Source organism: Cetorhinus maximus, chromosome 5, assembly GCF_964194155.1.
Source record: "Cetorhinus maximus chromosome 5, sCetMax3.hap1.1, whole genome shotgun sequence".
In the NCBI taxonomy this organism is placed as follows: domain Eukaryota; kingdom Metazoa; phylum Chordata; class Chondrichthyes; order Lamniformes; family Cetorhinidae; genus Cetorhinus; species Cetorhinus maximus.
The window spans coordinates 37700188-37716711 of record NC_135883.1 but is presented as its reverse complement, the minus strand read 5'-3'; the positions used below and the strand labels follow the sequence as shown (position 1 = coordinate 37716711).

Here is a 16524-nt window from a genome sequence, read left to right as displayed (position 1 = left end):
GTATAGGAATGTAGGAGCAGTGACAAACAGGTAAAGACTCTCTGGTCCAGTCAGATTGCCCCACACAGTTGTGATATCTTTGTGCATCACAATATTTACACTCCCCACCAAAAACAATGTGATCTCCTCAGAGACATGAGAAAACCTGATGCCATAATCCTGGGAATTAATGAAAGATGACCTGCCCATTGCCTGATTATCCTCACCCTGCTTTAACTATCCTCAGGAAAGGAGATTAAATGGGCTGACGTCATGCTGCAGGTTAGTTCGAAAGCTGTTCTTAAATCGGATTAAGAAGTAAAACCGCACCAAGAGATAGATTCTCCCAAAGATCCTTCCCAGAGGTTCCCACTCATGCACTCCGTCTGCCCTGTTAAGTTGAGTGGATTTCAGTGGACCTCTTCTGCTCTATGGGTGACGGTCAGTTGTAGGTCCATGAGTATGGAAATTGAGTGACTGCTCTTAGAAAGATGGCTTTTCACATGGTAAATAGTCCGTGGAGGAACCAGAACAGCACCTTTTACCCAAAGGAGACCCCCATCTCAGAGCAAGGGGAGACTGTAATTGGCATCTACCTGCTGAGTCTCGGTATGTAGCAACGATTCACACTCTACATAGAATCACATACATTATGTACAATTACATACATTATACACAATTTTATATAGAATTATACACATTGCGTAGAATTACATAGAATGCACAGCACAGAAACAGTTTGTTCAGTCCAACTGGTCTATGCTGTAGGGAGGGACCTGAGATTCCCTTTTGGAGTCTCACTTCGGTTCGGAGTCGTACTCAGGACATAGTAGGAATGAGTGACTATGACAAGTAATGTGTTAAAACAACAATTATATTGAATATTGAATAATAATAATGATATGACAATTATAATTGATTATATATATTATATATAAGAAAATATATATAGGATATAGATTTTTCTAAAGCACAAAGAATAATCCTAATTTGGCCTGGTCCACGACAGCTCCCTAAAGTGAATAACCCCAACTTAGCCTGTTCCATGACAGCACCCTTAATTGGCACATGCATTACCATCTCCTTGGTACATACATTACCAAGTCGCTGAGTAACCTGTGGGTGGGCACTACGGTCAGTCACTCTGTTCTTGATCCTTCCTCCCGTCTTCAGCGGTGACTATTCCATGAAGGCTGCAGTAACAAATCGTCGAAGCAGTGTCCCTTTAAGACAAATTTCTGGCTGCATTCCAGCCTTTTGAGGCCTGTTTCAGATATTCTCAAAACAAGTCTCAGTTCTTATCAATTCTCCTCACAGGCACTGCAAAGCCATGCAGATTGCCACATCCAAGTTGCTGACGCAACTTTTGATGGTGTCTTCCCATCTGTCATCCTTCAAATGTTATGTCCATCAATCAAACTTCATATTCTGATGACATACTAGGTGACCACCCCATATAAGGTTAGTCATCGTCCTAGCCTGTAGTCCAAGGGTCACTGAATGTAAGAGAAAGGACTTCTGATAAACAAAAGGCAACTTATTTTAGTATTCCAGCTTGAAAAATGGAAAACAAAGATGTGGTCTAAATACCAGCTGTGCATGGCCAGTATGAAAAAAATACAAGGTCTGGGAAAACAGGTCGTTACTGATTATTATTGATTAATTAATCAAAGCACAATCATAGCTGGGGTAAGATCAATGTCTACCGAGTAAGATTTAATACAAAATAACTTTAAATATTCACTATAGGCTTAAAATCAAGAGTAAAGCAGAAATAAAATGCAAAAATACAAAATTCCAAAAATTAGTGGCTGCAAGCCTACAATGCTGGTGTTTATGCTCCACAGGCATTTCCTCCCTTCCTTCTTCATCTCACCATTTCCTTCTCCTCCTTTCTTCCTCATGTGTTTATCCAGCTTCCCCCGAAATGCATCCATGCTATTCACCTCAACATGTCCCCATGTGACAGTATAACCACTCTCTAAGTAAAATGTCCCTCCTGAACTCCCTTTTGGATTTATTTGTGGCTATTTTATATTTATGGCTCCTAGTTTTCACTGACTAGTGGAAACATCCCTACAACTGCCACAACGAGCTCCGTCATACTTAAAGATCTCTCTCTATCAGGTCACACCTCAGTCTTCACTTTTCCAGAGGAAAGAGCTGCAGCTTGTTCAAACTTCTTCTGTTGAGGCAATGCAAAGTATCCATGTTTTTGTGGGGGCCTGGGGGGTTGGTGGGGGTGCAGTGGGAGTGGACAGCTAAGCGATTCTACAACCAACAGTTCAGATCTAAGCCCTCCAATCCTGCCACATACATGACGAATAGAGTACAATGTGGGAAAATGTGAAGTTGTCCATTTTGGCAGGAAGAATAAAAGAGAAACATATTATCTAAATGGTGAGAGATTGCAGAGCTCTGAGGTGCAGAGGGATCTGGGTGTCCTAATGCATGAATCACAAATGGCTAGTATGCAAATACAGCAAGTAATTAGGAAAGCTAATAGAATATTATTATTTATTGTGAAGGGAATTGATTACAAAAGTAGGGAGGTTATACTTCAGTTATATGGGGCATTAGTAAGACCACATCTGGAGTACTGTGTACAGTATTGGTCACCTTATTTAAAGAAGGATGTAAATGCATTGGAAGCAGTTTAGAGAAGGTTTACCAGACTAATACCTGGAATGGGCGGGTTGTCTTATGAGGAAAGGCTGGACAGGCTAGGCTTGTATCCACTAGAGTTTAGAAGAGGCGACTTGATTGAAACATATAAGTTCCTGAGGGGTCTTCACAGGGTGGTTGTGGAGAGGATGTTTGCTCTGTGGGAGAATCTAGAACTAGGGGTCACTGTTGAAAAATAAGGGATTGCCCATTTAAAACAGAGATGAGGAGAAACTTTTTCACTCAGAGGGTAATGAGCCTTTGGAACTCTCTTCCTGAAAAGGCAGAGGTGGATAGATTCTTGGTAAGTAAGGGGGTGATAGCTTATCAGGGGTAGGTGGGATACAGATTTGAGGTTACTATTAGATCAGCCACGATCTTATTAAATGGTGAAGCAGGCTCAAGAGGCCGAATGGCCTACTCCTTCTCCTTGTTTGTATGTTCGTATGGTGATGGACAATTAAACAACTCACTGGAGGAGGAGGCTCTACAAATATTTTCATCCTCAATGATGGGGGAGCCCAGCACATCAGTGCAAAAGATAAGGCTGAAGCATTTGCAACAATCTTCAGCTAGAAGTGCTGAGTGGATGATCCATCTCGGCTCCTCTTGAGGTCCCCAGTGTCACTGATGCCAGTTTTCAACCAATTCGATTCACTCCACGTGATATCAAGAAACGGCTGAAGGCACTAGATACTGCAAAGGCTATGGATGCTGACAATATTCCAGCAATAGTACTGAAGACTTGTGCTCCGGAACTAGCCGCACCCCAAGCCAAGTTGATGCAGTATAGCTACAACACTGGCATCTACCTGGCTATGTGGAAAACTGCCCAGGTATGTCCTGTCCACAAAAAACAGGACAAATCCAACCCAGCCAATTACCACCCCATCAGTCTACTCTCCATCATCAGTGAAGCGATGAAAGGGATCATCAACAGTGCTATCAAGTGGCACTTGCTTAGCAATAACCTGCTCACTGATGCCCAGTTTGGGTTCTGCCAGGGCCACTCAGCCCATGACCTCGTTACAGCCTTGGTTTAAACATGGACAAAAGAGCTGAACTCAAGAGGTGAGGTGAGAGTGACTGCCCTTGACATCAAGGCAGTATTTGACCGAGTGTGGCATCAGGGAGCCCTAGCAAAACTGGAGTCAATGGGAATCAGAGGTAAACTCTCCACTGGTTGGAGTCATAGCTAGCACAAAGGAAGATGGTTGTGGTTGTTGGAGGTCAATCATCTAATTTCCAGGACACCACTGTAGGAGTTCTTCAGGGTAGTACCCTAGCCCCAACCATCTTCAGCTGCTATATCAATGACCTTCGTTCCATCATAAGGTCAGAAGTGGAGATGTTCGCTGATGATTACACAATGGTCAGCACCATTTGCGACTCCTCAGATATTGAAGCAGTCCATGTCTAAATGCAGCAAGACCCAGACAATATCCAAGCTTGGGCTGACAAGTGGCCAGTAACATTCACGCCACAAGTGTCAGGCAATAAACAATCCCCAACTATCAACATCCTGGGGATTACCATTGACCAAAAACTGAACGGGACTAGCCATATAAATACTGTGGCTACAAGAGCAGGCCAGAGGCTAGGAATCCTGCAGCGAGTAACTCACCTCCTGACTTCCCAAAGCCTGTCCACCATCTACAAGGCACAGGTCAGGAGTGTGATGGAATACTCGGTTTGCCTGGATGAGTGCAACTCCCACAACACTTAAGAAACTTGACATCATCCAGGACAAAGCAGCCCGCTTCATTGGCACCACACCAACAAACATTCACTCCCTTGACAACCATCACACAGTAGCAACAGTGCGTCCCATCTACAAGATGAACTGCAGAATTCACCAAGGCTCCTTAGACAGTACTTTCCAAACCCACGACTGCTACCATCCAGAAGGACAAGGGCAGCAGATAAATGGGAACACCACCACCTGGACGTTCCCTTCCAAGCCACTTACCATCCTGACTTGGAATTATATCGCTGTTCCTTCACTGTTGCTGGGGCAAAATTCTGGAACTCCCTCCCTAACAGCACTGTGGATGTACTTACACCACGTAGACTGCAGCTGTTGAAGAAGGCAGCTCACCACCACCTTAAGGGCAACCAGGGATGGGCAATAAATGCTGGCCCAGCCAGTGAAACCCACATCCCATGAATGAATAATGAAAAAAAAAATTCTCCAGACTGCAGGCTGAGTTGCAATCAGACACTGCTTCATACATTCTGCTCTTCTGGACGTTAACTGGCAGGAAGTAGATTGGAAGCAAGACCTAGTATTAGTAATCCATCTTCTCTCTTGGTTTCTTCCACAGGCTGGTTCTCCTGGTTTGGAAACAGCGTGGTGATGTTTGTGCTGTACAGACAGAGGGCAACGCTACAAGTGACAGATTATTTAACCTTTAACCTGGCTGTGTCAGACGCCAGTATTTCTCTTTTCGGATACTCCCGTGGAATTATAGAGATTTTCAATGTATTTCGAGATGATGGTTTTCTGATTACGTCGATATGGACTTGTCAGGTAAGGTGCACTGACAAGCAGCGTGACTGTAATATCTTTCTAGGCTTTTCCATGGTGACCCAGTGAGAAGCAGTCTCAACACTAAGTCTCAAGATCACAAGTTCAAGACCCACACCAGAGACTTGAGTGCAAAATTTAGACTGACACTTCAGTGCAGTACTGTGCAAGAGTACTACACTGTCAGAAGTACCATCTTCTGATGTTAAACCAAGACCTCGGCTGCCCTCTCAGGTAGCTGTGAAAGATGCCATGGCACTATTTAGAGAAGAGCAGAAGCATTCTCTCCTGTGCCTAGGTTGATGCCGGGTGATCCATCCGGTTTCATTCCTTTTAGACTTCATAGCGGTTTAATACAACTGAGTGGCTTGCTCGGCCATTTCAGAGAGTATTTGAGAGTCAACCACATCGTTGTGGGTCTGGAGTCACATGGCCAAACCAGGTAAGAACAGCAGATCCCTTTCTCTAAAGGGCATTAGTGAACCAGATGGGTTTTTATTGCAATTGACAATGGGTTTCATGGTCATCATTACTAAGACTAGCTTTTTAATTCCAGATTTATTAATTGAATTTAAGTTCCACCAACTGTCATGGTCTGATGTAAACCTGTGTCCCCAGATCATTAGCCTGGGGTCACTAGTTTGGTGACATTACCACTACAGTGAGATCTCACTAAGTATGAGTCTTGTCTTTTCAGATTGATGGTTTCTTCACACTGCTCTTTGGTCTGGTCAGCATATATACACTGACAGTGATCAGCATCATAAGGTATATTAAAGGCTGCCACCCATACAAAGGTAAATTTATTTCAATTAAAGTTAAAGGAACATTCCTCGGTCTTGAACTCAGGAAAGGGGGATTCAGTGAGTCTGACTTGCACTTCCTCCAGGAATGTCAGATCAAGGAACTTGTCCTTTACCAAAAAGAAAAGGTTAATTTATTAACATCGATTTCTTGTAATGTTACATATATTGTGGGCTTTCAAGCTTTGTGATTCCTAGCTGAGTTTTTACTGTTTTGTTTGTTTACAGCTCCTGACTCTGTTAGCAGGCTGCACTTTTTATAAATACTAAGGGGAGAATTTTCTCCCCGTCAGGGGGTCTGAGCGTGGATGGGCGCGCAGCCGATCGCTACCCGCTGCCATTTTACGTGGGCGAGCCAATTAAGGCCCGCCCAGCATGATGCGCACCCGGAAGCACTCGGCTACCTGTGTGGGCTGGGGAGGAGGAGGCTGAGTCGGGGTCTGCGCTCTTTCACGCATGCGCACGAAAGAGAGCAGAAATCTCCATGAGGCACGGAGCTGCCTCAGGAAGATTACTTTGATTGAAAAATAGAATGGAAAAAATTATTCAGCATGCCCCCTTGTCACATGAGCTGGGACATGTCTATGAATTTTAATAAAATTTTTTATTAAAGTTATAAACCCTTCATGAAACCTCATCCCACCCGTGGATGAGGTTCCATGAAAAATGCGAAGGCCGTCTGGGCTCTTCGCCTGCCCGTCAACCTTAAGGTTGGACAGGCAGCCCTGACAAGTGCCTCAGTTAGTTAATTAATGGCCTTAATAGGCCTTTGACAGTTCGGCGGGCACACAGCCGACTGTGGCGCGCACCCGCCAAACTCAAGATCGGAATAATGCATGGTGACATCGGGACACACGCCCGACATCACCATGTGCCCCTGCACGCCAAACGGAAGTTTCAGGCCTTACAAATGAACCTCACAGTGGACTGGATAGATAAATACCAGACAACCTCTTAAAGGCATCATGAGCATGAAATTCAACTTCAGTGGGGGCTGTGAAAAGGATGGAAGGGTCCTGTCCTCTGTTATACATTCCCTTCTGCCCCCTGCACCTACCCCCACCCCCACCATTTCTCTCCATTGAAGTTATTGTGAAGGGGATGGAACCAGGAGGACTGGGGATGGTGGAGGAGGAGTGGGAGGGGAGGGTGCTAATGAAGGGAAGGGGAATTGGGAGGAGGTTGATGAGGGGACGTAATGGGGAGGGGAGGAGGTTGTTGAGGGGAATGGAGAGGAGAAGGGATTGATGAGGGGATGGGGAATGGGGAGGGGCAGAATTTGATGAGGGAAAAGAAATGGGGAGGTGAAGGGGGTTGATGACAGGAGAGAAATGGGGGAGAAGGAGTCGATGAGGGGAAGGGAGTAGGAAGGAGGGTGTTGATGAGGGGAGAGGAATAGGGAGGGGGGTTTGAGAGAGAGGGGTTTGGGGAGGAGGGAGGGGGTTGATGAGGGAGGGGAATGGGGAGGAAGGGGGAGTTGATGATGGGGAGGGGAATGGGGAGGGCGGGGGGGTTGATGATGGGGATCGGAATGGGGAGGGCGGGGGGGGTTGATAATGGGGAGGGAAGGGGGGTTAATTATGGGGATGGGAATGGGGAGGGTGGGGGGGTTGATGATGGGGAGGGGAATGGGGAGGGCGGGGGGGTTGATGATGGGGAAGGGAATGGGGAGGGCGGGGGGGGTTGATGATGGGGAGGGGAATGGGGAGGTTGGGGGGGGTTGATGATGGGGAGGGGAATGGGGAGGTTGGGGGGGGTTGATGATGGGGAGGGGAATGGGGAGGTTGGGGGGGGTTGATAATGGGGAGGGGAATGGAGGGAGGTTGATGATGGGGAGGGGAATGGAGAGGGAGGGGGTGTTGATGATGGGGAGGGGAATGGAGGTTGACGAGGGAAGAGGAATGGGGAGGAAGGGGGTTGATGATGGGGAGGGGAATGGGGGGGAGGGTGTTGATGAGGGGGAGGGGAATGGAAAGAGACTGGGGAAGAGAATGAAGAGAGGGATGGAGGGAAGTGAGGTGGAGATATGGGGCTGGACTTTAGGTTGGAGTTACAGCAGGGCTGAGGAATGAAACAGCATCTATAGATAAAGTGGGATAGAGAAGCAGGCAGAAAGGCTATAATTGACTGGGGCACCCAGGGATAGTTTCACCACACAATACATGAGAAAGGCTTCAAGAGGGGGTTCTGTGACTGGTTTGTTGTTTGGAAATCACCAGTGTTGGTTAGTGGTCCAGAGGTGGATTAACATCTGGATCACTGGATTGTAGACGGGACATTGTTACCCAAGCTAATGCCAAGAATCAGAAACAAGTTGTGTTAGTTGTGAGCCTCAGATCATGGGCCTCAATCTAATTCCTACTGTAATGTTTCTGCAGCTCAATTTATTGGCAGAGGGAATATAATCGTGTCACTAACACTGATCTGGACTGCTGCTCTCTTCTGGTCGGGATCTCCTCTGTTTGGATGGGGAAGTTACACAGGTGAGACACAGTTACACAGGTGAGACATTAAACATGTGAGACGTAGTTAGGTGGGTGCAACACAGTTACACACATGAGGGTTACACAGGTGAGACACAGTTACACAGGTGAGACACAGTTACACGGGTGAGAGACACAGTTACACGGGTGAGAGACACAGTTACACGGGTGAGAGACACAGTTACACGGGTGAGAGACACAGTTACACGGATGAGACACAGTTACACAGGTGAGACGTAGTTAGGTGGGTGCAACACAGTTACACACATGAGAGTTACACGGGTGAGACACAGTTATACATGGCTGAGACACAGTTATACACGGCTGAGACACAGTTATACACGGCTGAGACACAGTTATACACGGCTGAGACACAGTTATACACGGGTGAGACACAGTTATACACGGGTGAGACACAGTTATACACGGGTGAGACACTGTTACACAGATGGGACGGACTTGCCAACCCTCCAATATTGCCCTGGAGCCTCCAGAAATTAAAGATTAATCTCCAGGACTCTGCTGTCAGTAAGAAACTTGAGGGAGGAAAATCATGGCAATGTTAGAGTTGTGTTTTAAAATAAAATTCTCTGACAATTTGGTTATTAGTTTTAAAAACATCTGAGATGGGGAAAAGGCCTGTTTTATGGAAGCCAAAAATCACCCAATTGGTGAAGGAAGAATCTATTTGCTTTCTGAATGACTGTGGAAAGGCGATAATGGCCACCTAGGGTGACCAATGGCATTGCACTGTGAAGACCTATAATCAAGCATGTCGGAGCCATTAATCTAGTAACAGCATGAGTTCAAATCCCACCACAGCCAGTTTGAGGAACTTGAGTTCAAATTTTTTTTTTAAAACTAAAAACTGGTGTTACATAAAAAGAAAAACTTGCATTTCTCAAGCAGCTTTCATGACCACAGGAGATCCCTAAGTGCCTTATGGCAGTGAAGTATTTTTGAAATGTAGTTACTGTTGGCTCCCACAAACCGTAATGTGATGTTGATTGAGGGATAAATATTGGTCAGGACACCAGGGAGAATTGCACTGTTCTTCTTCAAAATACTTCCGTGGGATCTTTAAAGTCCATCTGAGCATGAAGACAGTCCCTGTCGCTTGCCATTTTAACACTCCACCCTGCTCTCTTGCCCACATGTCTGTCCTTGGCTTGCTGCATTGTTCCAGTGAAGCCCAATGCAAACTGGAGGAACAGCACCTCATCTTCCGACTAGGCACTTTACAGCCTTCCGGACTGAATATTGAATTCAACAACTTTAGATCTTGAACTCCCTCCATCCCCACCCCCCTTTCCGTTTCTTCCCCCTCCCTTTTGTTTTTTCCAATAATTTATATAGATTTTTCTTTTCCCACCTATTTCCATTATTTTTAAATCTATACCTGTAATGCCCTGTCAGTCTTTCCACCCCACCCCCACTAGAGCTGTACCTTGAGTGCCCTGCCATCCATTCTTAATTAGCACATTCTTTTAGATGATATCACCACCTTCAACACCTCTTTGTTCCTTTGTCTGTGACATCTTTTGATTATCTGCTCCTATCACTGCTTGCTTGTCCCTACAACCACCCCCCCGTCCAACTTCTCCACCCCCCCCCCCCCCCCCACCCCCACCACCACCTTAAACCAGCTTATATTTCACCCCTCTCCTAATATTACTCAGTTCTGTTGAAGGGTCATGAGGACTTGAAACGTCAACTCTTTTCTTCTCCGCCGATGCTGCCAGACCTGCTGAGTTTTTCCAGGTAATTCTGTTTTTGTTTTGGATTTCCAGCATCCGCAGTAGTTTTTTGTTTTTTGTTTTTACCTCAGTTCAAAGTCTTGTCTGAAAGACAGCATCTCCAACAGTGCAGCACCCCTCAGTACTGCATTGGTGGATCAGTTCTGATTTTTGTTCTCAAGCCCTGGAGTGACCCACTAAAAAACAGATTACCTGGTTATTATAACTTTGTAGTTGATGAGATCTTGCTGTGTGCAAATTGGTTGCCATGTTTCATACATTACAACAGTGACTACACTTCCAAAAAAGTAGTTAATTGACTATGAAACACTGTGATGTTGAGGTTGTGATAAGTGTGATATGAATGCAAGTCCTTTCTTTTCACCTCTGGCTAACTCCATTGCTTCTTTCTCAGCCTTGCCTTCTGCCCTTTTTGTTTCTCCATTTCTCTTTTTCTTTCCAGTGTATCTATGCCTCTCTCTTTCTAATTCTATATCTTTCTCCATCTCTTTCTCTATCCTTCCCTCTTTATCTCTCTCTTCATCTCTTCCTCTATCTCTTTCACCATTGCTTCCACCAGCTCTTTCTCTGTCTCCACCTCTTTTTCCATCTCTTTCCCATCTTTCTCTACCCTCTTCTTTATATTTTTCTCCATTGCTTTCTCCATCTTCCTCTCCTCGTTTCCTTCTCCTCTTTATTTTTACCATAACTTTCCTCTAGCTCTACCTCTTTCTCTTTCATTAACTCCTTCTCTTTATCTTTCTCGAAATCAATTTCTTCATCTCTTTCTCCATGTCTTTTTCCATTGCATTGTCTTTTTCTTTCCCTTCATCCCTTTCTCCATCTCTAACTGTTTCCCTCTTTCGTTCAGATCGGATGTATGGGACGTGTGAGATAGACTGGGCAAGGTCAGTGTTCTCCATTGTCTACAAATCCTACATTATCTCTATCTTTATCTGCTGCTTCTTCCTGCCGTTGTCCATCATGCTTTTCTCGTACATCTCGATCATCAACACCGTCAAGTCGAACCGAACTCTGGCAGGAGTGGCTGACATGGGAGAGCGCCAAAGAAAACTTGAGAAGGACGTGACCCTGGTGAGATATTCTACCACAGTCCTGGGTTAATTTTACTTCCCAAAAAATACCCGCAGAAGAAGCACAAATGCCAAGTCTGCATTTGGTGAGTGTGACACTGGGCTGGCTCAGTGTGACACTGGGTGAGTGTGACACTGGGCTGGGCGAGTGTGACACTGGGTGAGTGTGACACTGGGCTGGCTCAATGTTAAATGGGGCTGGGTGAGTGCGACAATGGGTTTGGTGTGTGTGAGACATAGGGCTGGGCGAGTGTGACACTGGGCGAATGTGACACTGGGTTGGGTGAGTGTGACACTGGGTGAATGTGACATTGAGTTGGGTGAGTGTGACACTGGGTGAGTGTGACATTGGGTTGGGTGAGTGTGACACTGGGTGAGTGTGGCACTCTGCTGGGTGAGTGAGACAATGGACACTGGACAGCATTTATTGCCCATCCCTAATTGCCCTCAAAGGTGGTGGTGAGCTGCCTTCTTGAACCGCTGCAGTCCATGTGATGTAGGTACATCCACAGTGCTGTTAGGGAGTGAGTTCCAGGATTTTGACCTAGTGACAGTCAAGGAATAGTGTTACATTTCCAAGGATGGTGAGTGGCTTGGAGGAGAACTTCCAGGTGATGGTATTCTCATGTGTCTGCTGCCCTTGTCCTTCTAGATGGCAGTGGTTATGGGTTTGGAAGGTGCTGTCTAAGGAGGCTTGGTGAGCTTCCGCAATGTATCTTGTAGATGGTACACACTGTTGCCACTGTGCGTCAGTGGTGGAGGGAGTAAACGTTTGTGGATTGGGTGCAAATCAAGCAGGCTGCTTTGTCCTGGACGATTTCAAGTTTCTTGAGTGTTGTGGGAGCTACACTTATCCAGGTAATTGGAGAGTAATGCATCACCCTCCTGACTTGTGCCTTGTAGATGGTGGACAGGCTTTGAGGAGTCAGAAGGTGAGTTACTCACCACAGGATTCCTAGCCTCTGACCTGCTCTTGTAGCCACAGTATTCATATGGCTAATCCAGTTCATTTACTGGTCAATGGTAACCACCAGGATGGTGATAGTGGGGGATTCAGCGATGGTAATGCCATTGAATGTCAAGGTGTGGGCATTAGATTCTATTTTGTTGGAGATCAGCATTTCCTGGCATTTGTATGCCACGAATGTTACTTGCCACTCATCAGCCCAAGCCTGAATTGCTGAGAGTGAATGAGGACAGCATGCTTATGTGAAAGGTGGAGTTGGAGCCAAGTTAAGAAATTACAGTATTGATGGCAGGTTGTGGCTGCTCTCCTCTAACCTCGCCCTGTTCCGCCGTTTCCAGGTTTCCATGGTGATCTGCACCGCGTTCATTATCGCCTGGTCACCTTATGCGGTGATCTCCATGTGGTCAGCAAGTGGCTACCAGGTCCCGAAGCTTACCAGCCTGCTCGCCAGCCTGTTTGCCAAGTCCGCCAGCTTCTATAATCCTGCCATCTACTTTGGAATGAACTCCAAGTTCCGCCGGGATGTCATTGTGCTCCTGTTCTGTGCCAATGACAAGGATGGTGTGAAACTCAAGCGGATCAAGCACCGACCAGAGAGGGACCTGGAGTGGCAGGTGGACGTACTGATGGATAGCCCCAGCTCAGGGCTGGAGAATTCGGATAATGGTGACCAGGAAACGTCATACTTTCCCAACAGTGCAAATTCTGGCTATGAATGCAACAGACTGTAGGGGTTTGCCACAGAGAAACGTATCAGCTGCTGTAAACACCATGGTGCGCTGTATGAATTAAAGTGCACTCCTGGTAGGAAGCCTCATCTGCAGATCGCCATATTGGGAGAGACAGATTTGTGGCCAGCTCCTATAATTATCTCCACAATGTGTTCCTTATTTATTCATGATGTAAGGGGTTAAAAAGGGACGGAAGTTTGTGCCGGTGGGATTTTCCAGTTCCGCTGAAGTCAATGGACCTTTGAACAGCGCGCCACATTTTATGGGCGGGCGTGTAAAATTCTACTCATAGTGACAATCTGTTTCTGGAATTGAGTCTCACTAGATGGCAGATGGCATTATAACACGATACAGCCCATTCTACACTGGGAGTGGCGATAGGGTTATAACACTATAGAGCCCATTCTACACTGGGAGTGGCGATAGGGTTATAACACGATAGAGCCCATTCTATACTGGGAGTGGAGATAGGGTTATAACACTATCGAGCCCATTCTATACTGGGAGTGGAGATAGGGTTATAACATTATAGAGCCCATTCTATACTGGGAGTGGAGATAGGGTTATAACACTATAGAGCCCATTCTACACTGGGAGTGGCGATAGGGTTATAACACGATAGAGCCCATTCTATACTGGGAGTGGCGATAGGGTTATAACACTATAGAGCCCATTCTACACTGGGAGTGGAGATAGGGTTATAACACTATAGAGCTCATTCTATACTGGGAGTGGAGATAGGGTTATAACACTATAGAGCTCATTCTATACTGGGAGTGGAGATAGGGTTATAACACTGTAGAGCCCATTCTATACTGGGAGTGGAGGTAGGGTTATAACACTATAGAGCCCATTCTACACTGGGAGTGGCGATAGGGTTATAACACGATAGAGCCCATTCTACACTGGGAGTGGAGATAGGGTTAAAACACTATAGAGCCCATTCTACACTGGGAGTGGAGATAGGGTTATAACACTATAGAGCCCATTCTATACTGGGAGTGGAGATAGGGTTATAACACTATAGAGCCCATTCTATACTGGGAGTGGAGATAGGGTTATAACACTATAGAGCTCATTCTATACTGGGAGTGGAGATAGGGTTATAACACTATAGAGCTCATTCTATACTGGGAGTGGAGATTGGGTTATAACACGATAGAGCCCATTCTATACTGGGAGTGGAGATAGGGTTATAACACTATAGAGCCTATTCTACACTGGGAGTGGAGATAGGTTTATAACACTGTAGAGCCCATTCTATACTGGGAGTGGAGATAGGGTTATAACACTATAGAGCTCATTCTATACTGGGAGTGGAGATAGGGTTATAACACTGTAGAGCCCATTCTACACTGGGAGTGGCGATAGGGTTATAACACTGTAGAGCCCATTCTACACTGGGAGTGGCGATAGGGTTATAACACTATAGAGCCCATTCTATACTGGGACTGGGGATAGGGTTATAACACTATAGAGCTCATTCTATACTGGGAGTGGAGATTGGGTTATAACACGATAGAGCCCATTCTATACTGGGAGTGGAGATAGGGTTATAACACTATAGAGCTCATTCTATACTGGGAGTGGAGATAGGGTTGTAACACTATAGAGCTCATTCTATACTGGGAGTGGCGATAGGGTTATAACACTGTAGAGCCCATTCTACACTGGGAGTGGCGATAGGGTTATAACACTATAGAGCCCATTCTAAAATGGGAGTGGAGATAGGGTTATAACACTGTAGAGCCCATTCTATACCGGGAGTGCCGATAGGGTTATAACACTATAGAGCTCATTCTACACTGGGAGTGGCGATAGGGTTATAACACTGTAGAGCCCATTCTATACTGGGAGTGCCAATAGGGTTATAATACTTTAGAGCTCATTCTATACTGGGAGTGGAGATAGGGTTATAACACTATAGAGCTCATTCTATACTGGGAGTGGAGATTGGGTTATAACACGATAGAGCCCATTCTATACTGGGAGTGGAGATAGGGTTATAACACTATAGAGCTCATTCTATACTGGGAGTGGAGATAGGGTTATAACACTATAGAGCTCATTCTATACTGGGAGTGCCAATAGGGTTATAATACTTTAGAGCTCATTCTATACTGGGAGTGGAGATAGGTTTATAACACTATAGAGCTCATTCTATACTGGGAGTGGCGATAGGGTTATAATACTATAGAGCTCATTCTATACTGGGAGTGGAGATAGGGTTATAACACTATAGGGCCCATTCCAAACCGGGAGTGGAGATAGGGTTATAACACTATAGGGCCCATTCCAAACCGGGAGCGGAGATAGGGTTATAACACTATAGAGCCTCACTGGCTAGGCGTGTTGGTTCTATAACCTGTATCGTAGTCCTATTCCTTACAGAGGGAGTGCTCGATGCAAGAACAGAGTTTTGAGAAACAGCCCCTCAAGTTAAGACCCTTTCAGAACAATAGATGCACCCTGTAGATTAACTTTGATTTACATTTGATAGGTACAGTAGAATGCTAATGTAACAATTTCAATGTTTTAATGTGAACAGTAGGTTCACTCTCCAAAAGACAGTAAGCACCCCTGTAATGAGGAGAAAATAAACAGCCATTTTAAAATTTGACACAGTAAATTTCAGGCTGACAGTTACCTGTGTTATATTTTATTTTAATCTCTTGCGATAATCCAGTCTCTCAAAGCATAAACTTTCTACCGTTTTCTAACCTTTGCCCAGCTTCTTTTTATTCTCTTCAATTGGTGCTGGCCCTTTCGTACTGGAATAAAACTCAAACTGATTGATCTAATTGTCACGCGGTTCAATTTGGCAGCATTTTCACTTCCACATAGCTCACATCACTCTCCCTAAAACACCACTGCTGCTGCTCTCACATTCTCACAGCCTCACGGTGTAGATTTACTGATTGGTCAGACCCTGAATTCAATATGATAAAACTGGGGCCAGAGGTAGGGTGACCAGATCTTCAATAAGTCAAAACCGGGACACATTGAGAAGCCTTTGGAAGGCAGGGCTCTGTGATGATTGACATGGTGGGTGACCAATGGCAGGAGTCTGGGGGAGGGGCAGTTGAAGGTAGCCCAGGAGGGGGAAAAAAAGTTCGGACCAGTACTCTTATTTCCCAGCTTTTACTGGTGTTCCATTTTAAGGTATATAAGACCAGTTTGGACCAGTGCTCTTATTTCCCAATTTTTACTGGTGTTCCATTTTAAGGTATATAAGACCAGTTCAGACCAGTACTCTTATTTCCCAGCTTTTACTGTTTTTTTTCTTCTGGGAGGTGGTCGTGTGAATATGTGCAGCCAGAGTTGGCCACCCTAAAGACACCCAATTAGTGAAGACAGCATGTACCAGCCACAGACGTTTGTTTCAATGACGATTCTGCCTCATTTTCATAAAACAAAACTGAATCAAGGCTTCGTTTGTCACAAATCCCAGAATCCTCTTCTGCTCTAACTTGACCGTACAATGCACAATGTTCAGACCAATCTCCATTTAAAAACCCTGTTTATTTTCATTTGCACACT

General features: G+C 45.4%; 1 protein-coding gene across 1 annotated transcript; it reads left to right on the top strand.

The window, feature by feature from the left end:
* The first annotated feature begins 414 nt into the window (after positions 1-414).
* opn6a (opsin 6, group member a) lies at positions 415-15773 on the top strand. Its single transcript, XM_078541744.1, has 6 exons — positions 415-588; positions 4968-5173; positions 5868-5967; positions 8352-8456; positions 11064-11287; positions 12592-15773. The coding sequence occupies exons 1-6, from the start codon at positions 471-473 to the stop codon at positions 12982-12984; spliced, it is 1146 nt and encodes a 381-aa protein (XP_078397870.1). The 5' UTR covers positions 415-470; the 3' UTR covers positions 12985-15773.
* The last annotated feature ends 751 nt before the right edge of the window (positions 15774-16524 follow it).

Coding starts and splice junctions, on each gene's coding strand:
- opn6a (XM_078541744.1), top strand. CDS start 471: ATGGCTTTTCACATGGTAAATAGTCCGTGGAGGAACCAGAACAGCACC. Junction 5,968..8,351: donor AGGCTGCCACCCATACAAAG/GTAAATTTATTT, acceptor ATGTTTCTGCAG/CTCAATTTATTGGCAGAGGG. Junction 11,288..12,591: donor TTGAGAAGGACGTGACCCTG/GTGAGATATTCT, acceptor CGCCGTTTCCAG/GTTTCCATGGTGATCTGCAC.